Below are 14,688 nucleotides of genomic sequence, written 5' to 3'. Positions count from 1 at the left end.
TAATAGATGCTCAAACAAAATGTATATCCCAAATAAAAGAAAAAAAGTAAGAGGACCAACAAAATGCCACCATGGCTAAACAGCAGCGTAAAAGAGGCAGTTAGAGGCCAAAAAAAAAAAAAAAAGCATCCTTTAAAAAGTGGACGTCAAATCCTAGTGAGGAAAATAGAAAGGAGCCTGAACTCTGGCAAATCAAGTGTAAAAGTATAAATGGGCAGGCCCAGAAAGCCGCTGAAGAGCAACTAGCAAAAGGCACAAAAACTAACAGCAACAACTGTTTAAGCACATCAGAAGCAGGAAGCTGCCAGTCACTGGGGCACCTGGTGAACGAGGCACTAAAAGAGCACTCCAGGCAGACAAGGCCATTGCGGAGAAGCTACATTAATTTTTTGCATCAGTCTCCACGGCAGAGGATGTGAGGGCGATTCCCACACCGTAGCCATTCTTTATAGGTGACAAATCTGAGGAACTGTCTCAGATTGAGGAGTCAATAGCGGAGGTTTTGGAACAAACCGATAAATAAGAGTCACCAGAACCAGATGGCGTTTTTCACCCAAGAGTTCAGAAGAAACGCAGATACGAAATTGCAGAACTAACTGTGGTATGTAACCTACTGCTTAAATCAGCCTCAGTACTAGATGACTAGAGGGTAGCTAATGTAATGCCGATTTAAAAAAAACGAACAAAACCCTCCAGAGGCAATCCTGGCAATTACAAGCTGGTAAGCCTAACTTCAGTATCAGGCTAACTGGTTAGAACGGAATGATCAGATTCACAGATGAACACGATATGCTGGGGAAAATCAACATGGTTTATGTACAGGGAAAATCATGCCTCACCAATCTATTAGAATTCTCGGAGGGATCAATAAACATGTGGACAAGGGTGATCCAGGCAGTATACTGTATTTGGGCTTTCAGAAGAAAAAAAATAAATAATGGAGATATCCTATCTCCTAGAACTGGAAGGGACCCCAAAAGGTCATCAAGTCCAACCCCCTGCCTTCACTAGCAGGACCAAGTACTGATTTTGCCCCAGCTCCCTAAGTGGCCCCCTCAAGGATTGAGCTCACAACCCTAGGTTTAGCAAGCCAATACTCAAACCACTGAGCTATCCCTCCCTTTGACAAGGTCCCTCACCAAAGACTCTTCAGCAAAGTAAGCAGTCATGGGATAAGGGGTAAGGTCTTCATGTGAATCAGAATTGCTTAAAAAAAAGGAAACAAAGGGTAAGAATAAATGACCAGATTTCACAAGGGAGAGCTGTAAATAGCAGGGTCCCCTAAGGATTTGTACTGGGACCAGTGCTGTTCAACATATTCATAAATGATCTGGAAAAAGGAGTAAACATGGAGGTAGCAAAGTTTGCAGATGATACAAAATCACTTAAGATAGTCAAATCCAAAGCAAAGAGTTACAAAGGGATCTCACTAAATTGTGTGACTGGACAACAAATATGGCAGATGAAATTCAATGCTGATAAATGCAAAGTAATGCACATTGGAAAGCATAATCCCAATTATACATACAAAATGATGGTCCTCTGAAAACATCCACTCAATGTGCAGCAGCAACCAAAAAAGCAAACATTAGGAAAGGGTTAGATAATAAAACAGAAAATATCATAATGCCTCTTTATAAATCCATGGTATGCCCCATCTTGAATACTGTGTGCAGTTCTGGTGTCCCTATCTCAAAATAGATATATTAGAATTGGAAAAGGTACAGAAAAGGGCAACAAAAATGATTAGGGTATGGAAGAGCTTCCATATGAGGAGAGATTAAAAAGACTGGGACTGTTCATTTTAGAAAAGAAAAAACTAGGAGGGTATATGATAGAGGTCTATAAAATCATGAATGGTGGGGAGAAAGTGAATAGGAAAGTGTTATTTAACCCTTTCACATAAGACAAGAACCAGGGGTTACCCAATGAAATTAACAGGCAGCTTTAAAATGAATAAAAGGAAGTACTCCTTCGCACAACGCACAGTCAACCCATGGAACTCGTTCCCAGGGCATGTTGTGAAGGCCAAAGTATAACTGGTTTCAAAAAGGAACTAGATAAGTTCATGGAGGACAGGTCCATCAATGGCTATTAGCCAAGATGGTCAGGGATGCAACCCAATGTTCTGGGTGTCCCTAAACCTCCAAGTCCCAGATGCTGGGAATGGGTGACGGGAGAGATCACTAGATAGATGCCCTGGTCTGTTCATTCCCTCTGGGGCACCTGGCGTTGGCCACTGTTGGAGACAGGACACTGGGCTGGATGGACCTTGGTCTGACCCAGTGTGGCCGTTCTTACGTTATGTCTCTTTCCCCAGCTGAGGGGGTCGGTGCTGGCGGTGGTGGGGGGCTCTTTGCTCAGCAGAGGGGGGCCAGCACTCAGGCCGTGGCAGGGGGGGCTCTTGGCCTGGTCTTGGCGTCTCTTTGCCCGGCAGGGTGTGTTGGCACTGGGAGGGCGGGCTCAGGGGCCTCTTGGCCCGGCGGGGGGGGGGTCGGCGCTGGGGGGCTGTCGGGGGGGCTCTGGGCCCGGGGGTTCGGCCCTGGGGGGCTGTCGGGGGGCCTCTGGGCCGGGCGCTGGGGGGCTGTCAGGGGGGCTCTGGGCCCGGCGCTGGGGGGCTGTCGAGGGGGCTCTGGGCCCGGGGGTTCGGCCCTGGGGGGCTGTCGGGGGGGCTCTGGGCCCGGGGGTTCGGCCCTGGGGGGCTGTCGGGGGGGCTCTGGGCCCGGCGCTGGGGGGCTGTCAGGGGGGCTCTGGGCCCGGCGCTGGGGGGCTGTCGGGGGGGATCTGGGCCCGGGGGGTTGGCGCTGGGGGGCTGTCAGGGGGGATCTAGGCCCGGCGCTCGGGGGCTATCGGGGGGGCTCTGGGCCCGACGGGCTGCACTGTATCCCCCACGCCCCGCCGCGCGGCGCCTGCGCGGGCCCGGCCTATGCGCTCACTTCCGTCCCGGCCTGGCAGCGGTGAGAGGAGCCGGGAGCGGCCCGGGCCCAGGTGAGCGGAGCCGCGCGGGGCCTTGCACAGCCCCCCCCCCCCCGACACCCCCGTGCCATGCACTGCCCCCCCCGGCACTGACACCCCCCCGCTCCCTGGCACTGCCCCCCCCGACACCCCCGGGCCATGCACTGCCCCCCCCCGGCACTGACACCCCCCCCGCTCCCTGGCACTGCCCCCCCCGACACCCCCGGGCCATGCACTGCCCCCCCCGGCACTGACACCCCCCCGCTCCCTGGCACTGCCCCCCCCGACACCCCCGGGCCATGCACTGCCCCCCCCGGCACTGACACCCCCCCGCTCCCTGGCACTGACACCCCCCGACACCCCCGGGCCATGCACTGCCCCCCCCGGCACTGACACCCCCCCGCTCCCTGGCACAGCCCCCCCCGACACCCCCGTGCCATGCACTGCCCCCCCCGGCACTGACACCCCCCCCCGCTCCCTGGCACAGCCCCCCCGATACCCCCGGGCTATGCACTGACACCCCCGGCACTGACACCCCCCCACTCCCTGGCATTGCCCCCCCCGACACCCCCGGGCCATGCACTGCCCCCCCCCGGCACTGACACCCCCCCCGCTCCCTGGCACTGCCCCCCCCGACACCCCCGGGCCATGCACTGCCCCCCCCGGCACTGACACCCCCCCCGCTCCCTGGCACAGCCCCCCCGATACCCCCGGGCTATGCACTGACACCCCCGGCACTGACACCCCCCCACTCCCTGGCATTGCCCCCCCAACACCCCCGGGCCATGCACTGACACCCCTGCAGATATCCCCTTGGGCCCTGGTACTGACAGCGCCTCCCACGCTAGCCCCCCTCAGCAGTGATGCTCGCCCATGATAACTGCCGCCCCCAGGTCAGCCCCCCCATGCCTTAGCAGTGACAGCCCCCCAAGATACACCCCCCTGTATCAGCCCCCTTGGGCCCCAGGCAGTGACTGACTGCTCCCCGTGCTGGGGCCCTGGCAGCAACAGTCTGCTATGATAGTCTCCCCCTGCACCGCTCCTGCCAGGCCCCTGGCAGTGACAGCCCCCCTCCACAATAGCCCCTCTGTGCCACCCCGCTGGGCTCCTAGCACTGAGAGCCCCCCTATGATAGCCCTCCCCCCATGCCAGCCACCCTGAGCCCCTGGCAGTGACAGCCTCCCGGCAGTCGGCAGTTGACCTGTGCTGAGCACTCTTGCCTGGATCCTGGGGATGCAGGGCCCTCACGGGGTTAGGTGTGCCCCTTCCTAGAGCCATGTATCCCCACTCTCCCTGCCACAGGCTGCTGTGTCCCTGCAAGGCCCATGCCCTGGGTGTTGCCGTGGCGATGGGTCTGACACATCCGTGCATATCTGCCTGCATCCAGCAGGAAGGAATCCCCTTTAATCCTAAAATAGCAGGCACCTCCCTTGCCCCCCCTACCCCCACCCGCCTACAGCTCCTTGGCTACAGCTGAGGAGGGCGCAGGACTAGCGACAACAGCAGCACTGGTACTCCCACCCCCAGAGGTGTTACTGCTCTCAGCCCCTTTGCCTTCTAATCATAGAGCCTGTCTTCAGAAATACCCTGGGGAGAGCCCGGGTTGGGGATGTGCATGCTGGGAGTAATGCGCAGCTCTGCAGGAGTCCCCACCCCTTCCCACAGTCCCACTGCAGCCAGAGGTTTTGTTCTGCCCCCTCCCCCCATTTCCTAGTGCATTGGCCAGTATGGTTTGAAATGTCCCAAGCAATGGCCATCCCCACAGCAGCCTGGCGGGTCTTGGAGCCAGGAAGCTGATCCAGCTCTTCAGCCTAACCTGTCCTTTGTTCATTCTCCTTGGCAGACTTCAGCATCACCCTGGATGCGCCTCCCCCTCTTTCAGGGTGACACCAAGTTTGCTGCTGTTTTGCACCTGAAAGCCTGCTGCATGCACAGATCTGTGCCAGGAGAACTGTCAGTAAGGGCTGAGTTTTTTACCAATATACAGTAACTCCTCACTTACCGTCCTCCCGCTTAACGCTGTTTTGAAGTTACGTCACTTAGGGCAACTAAAATGATGAGGGGTTTGGAACGGGTCCCACATGAGGAGAGATTAAAGAGGCTAGGACTTTTCAGCTTGGAAAAGAGGAGACTAAGGGGGGATATGATAGAGGTATATAAAATCATGAGTGATGTGGAGAAAGTGGATAAGGAAAAGTTATTTACGTATTCCCATAATACAAGATGTAGGGGTCACCAAATGAAATTAATAGGCAGCAGGTTTAAAACAAATACAAGGAAGTTCTTCTTCACGCAGCGCACAGTCAACTTGTGGAACTCCTTACCTGAGGAGGTTGTGAAGGCTAGGACTATAACAGCGTTTAAAAGAGAACTGGATAAATTCATGGTGGTTAAGTCCATTAATAGCTATTAGCCAGGATGGGTAAGGAATGGTGTCCCTAGCTTCTGTTTGTCAGAGGATGGAGATGGATGGCAGGAGAGAGATCACTTGATCATTGCCTGTTGGTCCACTCCCTCTGGGGCACCTGGCATTGGCCACTGTCGGTAGACAGGATGCTGGGCTGGATGGACCTTTGGTCTGACCCGGTACGGCCATTCTTATGTTCTTATGCTCCATTAAGGAACATACTCGTTTAAAGTTGTGCAGTGCTCCCTTATTTGGCTGGCTTTACAAGGGAGCACTGCACAAGTTCCTCTTCTCCGTCTCCTCCCACTCCCTTCCTCCCTCCCTCCCAGCGCTTCCCCCGCTGCCAAACAGCTATTTGGCGGTGCTTAGGACTTTCTGAGAGGGAGGGAGCGAGCGGGGAAGCCAGAGAGAAGCGGCGCTTTGAAAGGGAAAAGCTGCCCCTGCTCCTCCTGAGTCCTCCGGCCCGTGCTCACAGGGCTGCATTCCGAAAGGGGCTTTAGAGCTGCAGGCCAGGGCCCCGGGGCCCCCTTAGCCCAGGGCCCTGCAGCCTCTAAAGCCCCTGCGTTCCGGGTGGCCCTGCCTGCGGGGGGAAGCTCCCAGAATCGCGGCCATGGGGGCGGTGCCGCGCTGCGCAGAGCCACCTGCACACCCCCTGCACCAAACAGGAGCTGCCCTGGGTAAGTGCTCTGCACCTCCTGCCTGCCCCAGCCCTGTGCTGCCTCCCGCACTCCCACCCTGAGCGCCCTCCTGCACCCTAACTCCCTCCCAGACCCCGCACCCCCAGCCCTGAGCGCCCTCCCACACCCTAACTCCCTCCCAGACCCCGCACCCTACCCTGAGCGTCCTCCTGCACCCTAACTCCCTCCCAGACCCCGCACCCCCAGCCCTGAGCGCCCTCCCACACCCTAACTCCCTCCCAGACCCCGCACCCTACCCTGAGCGTCCTCCCGCACCCTAACTCCCTCCCAGACCCCGCACCCCACCCTGAGCGCCCTCCCACACCCTAACTCCCTCCCAGACCCCGCACCCCCAGCCCTGAGCGCCCTCCCACACCCTAACTCCCTCCCAGACCCCGCACCCCCAGCCCTGAGCCTCCTCCCGCACCCTAACTCCCTCCCAGACACCGCACCCCCAGCCCTGAGCGCCCTCCCACACCCTAACTCCCTCCCAGACCCCGCACCCCCAGCCCTGAGCGCCCTCCCACACCCTAACTCCCTCCCAGACCCCGCACCCTACCCTGAGCGTCCTCCCGCACCCTAACTCCCTCCCAGACACCGCACCCTACCCTGAGCGCCCTCCCACACCCTAACTCCCTCCCAGACCCCGCACCCCCAGCCCTGAGCCCCAGGGGTAAGCCAGGGGCACCTCCCCACAGGGCTGTCCAGAGGATTCAGGGGGCCTGGGGCAAAGCAATTTCGGGGGCCCCTTCCATAAAAAAAAAGTTGCAATACTATAGAATACTATATTCTCGTGAGGGCCCCTGTGGGCCTGGGGCAAATTGCCCCACTTGCCCCCCCCTCTGGGCAGCCTTGCCTCCCTACCACAGTACAGTACAGTACTGTACAGTATATAATGCCTTTTGTCTGCCCCCAAAATTTTTCCTTGGAACCTAACCCCCCGCATTTACATTAAATCTAATGGGAAAATTGGATTCATTTAACATCGTTTCACTTAAAGTTGCATTTTTCAGGAACATAACTACAACGTTAAGTGAGGAGTTACTGTAGTTATACCAGTATAAGCCGTAGTGTAGATGCAGTTACATTGGAGCAGAGATGTCTTGTCCGGCTATAGCTTGTTCCCTTTGCTGTGTGGGAATAGCTATCCTGGTTATAAGCACTTTTATACCAGTGTAACTATGCCCTCATTAGGGAAGTTGTACAACTGCATCTGTACTGGCATTGTCCTGATCACTGGTGGCATCAATGGGGTTAAAGTAGTAAGACCCGCATCTGAAATCCTTCTCATTTACTTCTTGAGGAGCGCTGCAGCAGCTGGGGTCAGAATGCAGCCACCCAGACCTAAGCTAAGGAGCTGACTCCCTGGGTCTCTCTGTGACCTTTCTAGGCTTTGATGCTATGCTCTTAGCTGCAGTATGTGAGCACATGAAGCCCTAGCTGGGAGTGACTGCATAGAGAAGGTGCTGGCAGTCTGGAGACACTGTGGCTCCCACACACACTTAGCTCTGTTTCACTTTGTTTCAGCATCCATCTCCTATCTGCCAAGGTCTGCGCTGGCAAAGGCAGAATTAGAGAGGTCTGAGTAAGGAGGCAGCCATGACCAGGTGAGACACTTTCACACATAGCAGAGAGCCTGTGGATGAGGGCAGGGCAGGGCAGGGGGTGGGGGCATGGAGTCCCTTTGGGGGGAACGCCATGGGGCTAGGCAGGGCATGAACAGTAATGGCTTTACTTTTCCTGAGCTCGGGGCCATGCTGCTGGTTGAAGGGTTGGGGAGGTGCCAGCTTGCATGGCTGCTTGCGCCAGGGCCTTTGCTGCAGGATTTCCTGCACTCCCTCTCTGAGGTTCATTCCAGAGCTTTGCACTTCTCCCCATCTGCCCATGGGCTCTCATCAGGATTTGGGCTTCGATTTCAGCTCCCCTGTCTCCAGGGTCGTTTACAATGGCAAGAGGAACAGCAGCCCTCGCTCTCCAAGCAACAGCAGTGAGATTTTCACCCCTGCTCACGAGGAGAATGTGCGCTTCATTTATGAAGGTGGGTGAGTGGGCATCTCCTGGGCAGGGCTGGAGTGATCCGGGATCTGCAACTCCCCCAGGCCATGTTTTCTCCCCTGGCTCCCTTCCTCTCTGGTGCCACTTGCTTTTCAGCCTTGGAATTCCACAAGGGGCTTCCTGCCACGGTGCCTCATCAGAGCAGTGGGCAAGGAGCAGTCAGAGAACAGTGTGGTTGCTGCTCCCTCCCTGAGCTGAGGACGTGTGGAGCTTTGCTCATCCCATCGTGTGCTCCTGAGCTGTTCTCTCCGCGTTGATAGCCTAGGGCCCATTAGTTTCCATTCCCTACGGGGTGGTGATGAGAAGAGGGATGCGACTACTTAATATGCCTTGCAATGAGAGTCTACGTTGCTGTGGGACTCTGTTACCCACCAATTGCTATGGCAGAAATACGACACTGGAATGAGCCCAGAGCAGGCACTGGGTGGTGGCCTCTGCTATGTGGCAGATGTGGCTTTGCTCATTCACAGGCTCTAAACAGACATCTCTGTCTCAGCCAGAAGAGTGAGGCCTTACTGTGCACATGAAGCAAATCAAACCAGGCCCAGGTAAAACTCCCTTGTGGGACAGTCCCTGTCTCAGCAGCTGTTTTGCTGTCTCATGTCTCCTGAGCCTGCTGTGCTGAGACAAGGAGAGAGGAATCAAACTGATTTCGAACTGACCGAGTTAAGAGGACCCAGTGTGTGTGGAAGCCCCTTCCATAGCCTGGCTGAACAACCCTTAGGAGACTCTTCTAAGGGCTTCTCAGCCCCTGCCAGTGTCTGGGAAGGTCTTTCCAACAACATCCCATTGCCCAAGAGCAATGCCCTCCGACTGAATGAAGCCATTGCTCCTCAGAGTGCTGTATATGCACAGGAAACAGACAGTCTTTGTGTTGCTGAGTCCCCTGGGGTCACGTGGCACTATGGAGGGGAGGCAAGGCCTGGCAGAATAGGATTTTCAGGTGCGTGATGTTTGTCTCTGGCATGCCTTTGGCCCTGGCCATTTCTGGAGAATTTAGTCCTTCAATTAAAAAGTAAAATGAAGCTTCGATCCCTGAGGTTTGCAAAGAAACCCTTTGAATGGAACTGTGCTGTGTCTGTCTGTCTGTGAGCTGACACTCACAGGGAGCTGCTGGCACGTGGCCTCCGGAGTGGGGTGCAGTCCGGCTGGGGGGGAAGTGCCAGCCTGCAAATGCATACGTGCCATTTAAAGCAGGAGCCTGGGTGACTGTGCATGAGGTACTCAGCACCCAGGCCAGACGTGCCAGTTCCCCTGTGCTCTTGCAGGTATCTGCCCTCCCCATCCTCCTAGTGCAGTCTTTCCTCTTTACCAAGCCCTCAGTGAAGGCACTTCCATGTATGTGATCCCACTGTGAAGTTGGAGGGAGACACACTGGACTTGGGAGCAGGGTGATAAGGAAATGGGGACTGGGAAGATGGGGTTGGACCTCATTCTGCTGGACAAATAATTGTTACTTGGTGACCTAAAAATTACCAGTAGCCTAGAGTACCAGTGATCATGATCTCATTACATTTATGTTGTGGAAACAGAACATGGCACCAAACACTAATATTTATATTTAGAACTTTAAAAGGGTTCATTTTCCAAAGGTAAAAGCAATCGTTGCCATAACTGTCTGGGAACATTACATTTAAAGTATGAAGCGTCAGTGGAAACTGGGACTTGTTCAAGGATATCCTATTGGATGCCCAAAAAGCCATGATTCCACAGACATGAAAAAAGTTATGCTGGCCAAGAAGCCAGACGGGTTAAAAGGAGTTGGGGAAGAAGCAATAAAACAAAATTTATATATAAAGAATGGAAGTAAATGGCAATTTATATAAGTTAAAAGTTAAAAAATGTGGGTGATTGGTAAGAGAAGCCAAAGGAATCAATGAAATATCAATGGACAATAGAGTTAAAGATAAGGCATTTTTAAAACCTATTCAGAACAAGAAGTACCCCATGACGGATGATAAAATTGTAAACAGAGATGCAGAAATGTTCAATAGATATTTCTGTACAGTATTTGGAATGAAACAGGAGGATATACAGTATAGTCAAATATAGTAAAAATCTTAAAATCAATCAAACTGTACTATAGAATCTCTGTGGGTAGAAATTCCATGCTTGAATAATAAGATTATAGCAGTAGGAATATACTACCAACCACCTGGCCAGGATGGTGACCATGATTGTGAAATGTTATGGGAGATTAGAGAGGCTACAAAAACACAAAACCCAATAAGAATGGGGAATTTCAACTATACCCATATTGACTGGATATATGTCACCTCAGGATGGGATGCAGAGATAAAATTTCTAGACACCATTAATGACTGATTCTTGGAGCAACTAGTCCTGGAACCCACAAAGGGAGAAGCAATTATTGATTTAGTCCTAAATGGCGCACCGGATCTGATCCAACAGGTGAATATAGCTGAACTGCTTGGTAATGGTGACCATAATGTAATTAAATTTAACATACTTGTAAGGGGGAAAATCCACCACATTTAACTTCAAAAAGGGGAACTCCACAAAAATGAGTAAGGTAGTTAAATGGAAGTTAAAAGGAACAGTCACAAATGCCTGCAAATTGTAGGGAGAGTAGTTTAAAACACCATAGTAGAGACTTAAACAAAATGTATACCCCCAAATTTAAAAAAATAAACCAATAAGAGGACCAAAAAAATCCACCATGGCTAAACAACAAAGTATAAGTGGTGGTTAGAGACAAAAAGGCATCCTTTTAAAAATTGGAAGTCCTATCCTAGTGAGGAATATAGAAAGGGAGATAAACTCTGGCAGATCAAGTGTAAAAGTATAATTGGGCACAAAAAATTTGAAGAGCAATTAGCAAAAGCAACATTTTTTTAAAATACATCAGAAGCAGGAAGCCTGCCAAACAATCAGTGGGGCCACTGGATGATTGAGGTGCTAAAGGAATACATGTGGAAGAAAAGGCCATTACGGAAAAGTTAAATTAATTCTTTGCATCGGTCTTCACTACGGAGGATGTGAGGGAGATTGCCATGCCCGAACTGTTCTTTTTAGGTGACAGATCTGAGGAACTGTCCCAGATTGAGGTGTCATTAGAGGAAGTTTTGGAACAAATTGATAAACTAAACAGTAATAAATCACCAAGACCAGATGGTATCACCCAAGAGTTCTGAAGGAACTCAAATGTGAAATTGCAGAACTACTAACTGTGGTAGGTAACCTATCATTTAAATCAGCTTCTGTACCAGATGACTGGAGGATAGCTAATATAATGCCATTTTTTTAAAAAAGTCTCCAGAGGCAATCCTGGCAATTAATTTCAGTACCAGACAAATTGGTTGAAACTATAATAAAGAACAGAATTATCAGACACAGAGATGAACACAGTTTGTTGTGAAAGAATCGATGCAGCTTTTGTAAAGGGACATCATGCCTCACCAGTCTATTAGAAGTCTTTGAGGGTGTCAACAAACATGTGGACAAGGGTGATCCAGTGGATATACTTGGACTTTCAGAAAGCCTGTGAGAAAATCCCTCATCAAAGGGCTCTTAAGCAAACTAAGAAGTTATAGAATAAGAGTGAAGGTCCTCTCATGGATTAGTAACTGGTTAAAAGATAGGAAACAAAGGGTAGGAATAAATGGTCAGTTTTCAGAATGGAGAGAGGTAAATAGCAGTGCCCCCAGGGGTCTGTACTGGGACCAGTGCTGTTCAACATATTCATAAATGATCTGGAAAAAGGGGTGAACATTGAGGTGGCAAAGTTTACAGACAATACAAAATTACTCAAACTAGTTAAATCCAAAACTGACTGCAAAGAGTTACAAACAGATCTCACAAAACTGGGTGACTGGGCAACAAAATGGCAGATGAACTTCAGTGTTGATAAATGCAAAGTAATGCACATTGGAAAACATCATCCCAACTGTACATTCAAAATGATGGGGTCTGAATTAGCTGTCATCGTGGATACTTCTGAAAACATCTGCTCAATGTGCAGCAACAGTCAAAAAAGCGAACAGTGTTAGGAACCATTAGCAAAGGGATAGCGAATACAGCAAAAAATATCCTAATGCCACTATATAAATCCATGGCACCCACCCACCTGAGTACTGTGTGGGGTTCTGATTGTTCGCAGCTCAAAATAATATATTAGAATTGGAAAAAGAAAAAGTCAACAAAAATGATTAGGGGTATGGAAGAGCTTCCATATGAGGAAAGATTAAAAAGGCTGGCAGTTCATCTTAGAAAAGTGATGACTAAAGGGGGATATGATAGAGATCTCTAAAATCATGAATGGTGTGGAGAAAGTGATTAAGGAAGTGTGATTTACCCATCCACATAACACAAGAACCAGGGATCACCCAATTAAATTAATAGGCAGCAGGTTTAAAACAAACATAAGGAAGTACTTCTTCACATTGTGCATAGTGCCTTGAGTGCAGGGGACTGGACTAGATGACCTCTCGAGGTCCCTTCTAGTTCTATGATTTCTATACCGCAGTCAACCTGGGGAACTCATTGCCAGGGGATGTTGTGAAGGCCAAAATATAACTGGGTTCAAAAAAGAATTAGATAAGTTCATGGAGGATAGATCCATCAATGGCTATTAGCCAAGATGGTCAAGGATGCAACCCCATGCTCTGAGTGTCCTTAAACCTCTGACTGCCAGAAGCTGGGACTGGATGACAGGGATAGATCACTCGATAAATTTCCCTGTTCTGTTCATTCCCTCTGAAGCATCTGGCACCAACCACTGCTGGAAGACAGGATGCTGGGCTAGCTGGACCATTGGTCTGACCCAATATGGTCGTTCTTATGTGTCCAACTTGTATGATGTGGATGGAATAGAAAGTTTACTATCTGTAACAAGATAGGAGAGTATGAGGCAGCATCTGCTAAAATTAAACATTTTCATATCAGCACACCCAGATAACTTACACACAAAGGTCTTAAAGGAACTGCTGAGGATCTTGCTGAACCACTAATATTAAGATGCATTTCTTAGGGGAAACTGAGGCACCCCTACAGTATTCAGAGGAAACATTAAGAACAGTCCCACTTTGTCACAGACATACAGGAGCTCAGACTAGATGATCTAATGGTCTCTTCTGGCCTTAAACTCTATGAAACTGTGAAGTTCCCTGGTGTGTGCAGGGGAACGGGGTTCTTGAGGGCTGTGATGAGAGCGTGGGAGCAGCTGGAGGGAGCCCTAGGCGTGTCCCGTAGCAGGCACAGCACCCTCCCCTCCCTCTCTCGCTGTGCTCCTTCCCCAGCCTGGCAGTGTGTGGAGCGAGACCTTCGCAACCAGATGTCGGGCAGTGAGAGGGGCCTGGTGGAAGAGTATGTGGAGAAGATACCAAACCCCAGCCTAAAGGGTGAGTTTGCCGGTGGGGTTTTTGGCCCATCCAGGGGAACAAGTGCCAACAGTGCTCAAGTAAGTGGAGCAGAGCACTGGCTGCTGAGAGGGAGGAACCCCCTCAGGACACCAGTGACCTGTCCTAACTGAATGTACAGCTCTGACCACTCCATCCAGCTACAGGAGGGTGAATGGGGGTGACCAGGTTGGGAGCCTTCAATCCTGTGAGACAAACGGCATTTCATGATGAGGGGCAGAGACCACCTGTGGCTTTTGAGCCTGGACTCCTACAGAGTGTGTGTTGGGCGTGGTGGGTGCTGACAACGTGGAGGGGTGATGCAGTGCTGAGCAGAGCCCCTGAACTGAGTCCTGGGGCGGGTAGGGTGATGCTGGCAGTGCTGAGCCCAGCCCCTGTACTGAGTTCTCCTCTCTTCCTCCTCACAGCATTTAAACCTGTTGACTTGAGCGATCTGAAGAGGAGAAACACACAGGATGCTAAGAAATCCTAAGGCAGGTTCTGCCTGCTGATTGGCTGGTGTCCTGAGGTCCTCAAGCAAATTTAATTTGAAGATTTTGTGTTGATTTCCTCCTCTGGTGTGTGTTCTGCCCGTGGAAGAGCTGGGCGGCTTTGGGGCTGGCTCTGAAGCTGCCCAAGTTTGAACTCCATTGCGGATGCCTAGAGCGTGTTGTACTGGATTCCTGCCCCTTCCCTGTAGCCTCGCCCTTGGGCTGCCTTTCTCTACTGTGTGTTGGGCCCACAAAGTCAGCTTACTCTTCCTCCCAGCTCTGTCCTCAGTCGGCCTTGGGCTGCTCTATTGGCTGCCGAGTGGTTGGTGTGGTCCCTGGGACTCTGTTGCTAGGGAGGACAGAGCTGAATGGCTGCGTTTGGGCCAGTGGAGGCCATGCCTAGTTCAACCCTTCCCCCAGGTATCGAGGAGCAGCTCTTGCTGCGGACAGGCTGCGAGGAGACAGTGGGGCACGTTCAGAGGCTGGAGGAGGAGCATGCATTGTTGGTCCCTGCTTTGTGCCCCATGCCCATGGCGACTCAGTGCCAGCGGGCTTGCAGGCCTTCCCCACAGCCGTGCTGCTGGGCAGGTGAGCCTTCCCCCTCCCCTTGCTTGTCAAGTTGGTGGGATTAGTTTGCAGCTGAGCCCCTAGCACTTGGTTGCTAACAGCTTCTGGGCTTGTGGGACTCCAAGATATTGTCCATATTAAAGCGCTGACTGGCTCTCTTCCCCATAACAGGGCTGGGG

General features: G+C 51.9%; 1 protein-coding gene across 1 annotated transcript; it reads left to right on the top strand.

Annotated features, from left to right (window-relative positions):
- Positions 1-2,934: 2,934 nt before the first annotated feature.
- Positions 2,935-14,306, top strand: MCRIP1 (MAPK regulated corepressor interacting protein 1). Its single transcript, XM_065415835.1, has 6 exons — positions 2,935-2,988; positions 4,799-4,912; positions 7,567-7,646; positions 7,959-8,077; positions 13,353-13,454; positions 13,880-14,306. The coding sequence occupies exons 3-6, from the start codon at positions 7,639-7,641 to the stop codon at positions 13,942-13,944; spliced, it is 294 nt and encodes a 97-aa protein (XP_065271907.1). The 5' UTR covers positions 2,935-2,988; positions 4,799-4,912; positions 7,567-7,638; the 3' UTR covers positions 13,945-14,306.
- The last annotated feature ends 382 nt before the right edge of the window (positions 14,307-14,688 follow it).

This window comes from Emys orbicularis, chromosome 13 (genome assembly GCF_028017835.1).
Source record: "Emys orbicularis isolate rEmyOrb1 chromosome 13, rEmyOrb1.hap1, whole genome shotgun sequence".
NCBI classification, from domain to species: domain Eukaryota; kingdom Metazoa; phylum Chordata; order Testudines; family Emydidae; genus Emys; species Emys orbicularis.
The sequence above is the reverse complement of the archived record's forward strand: the minus strand, read 5'-3'. Positions and strand labels throughout refer to the sequence as shown.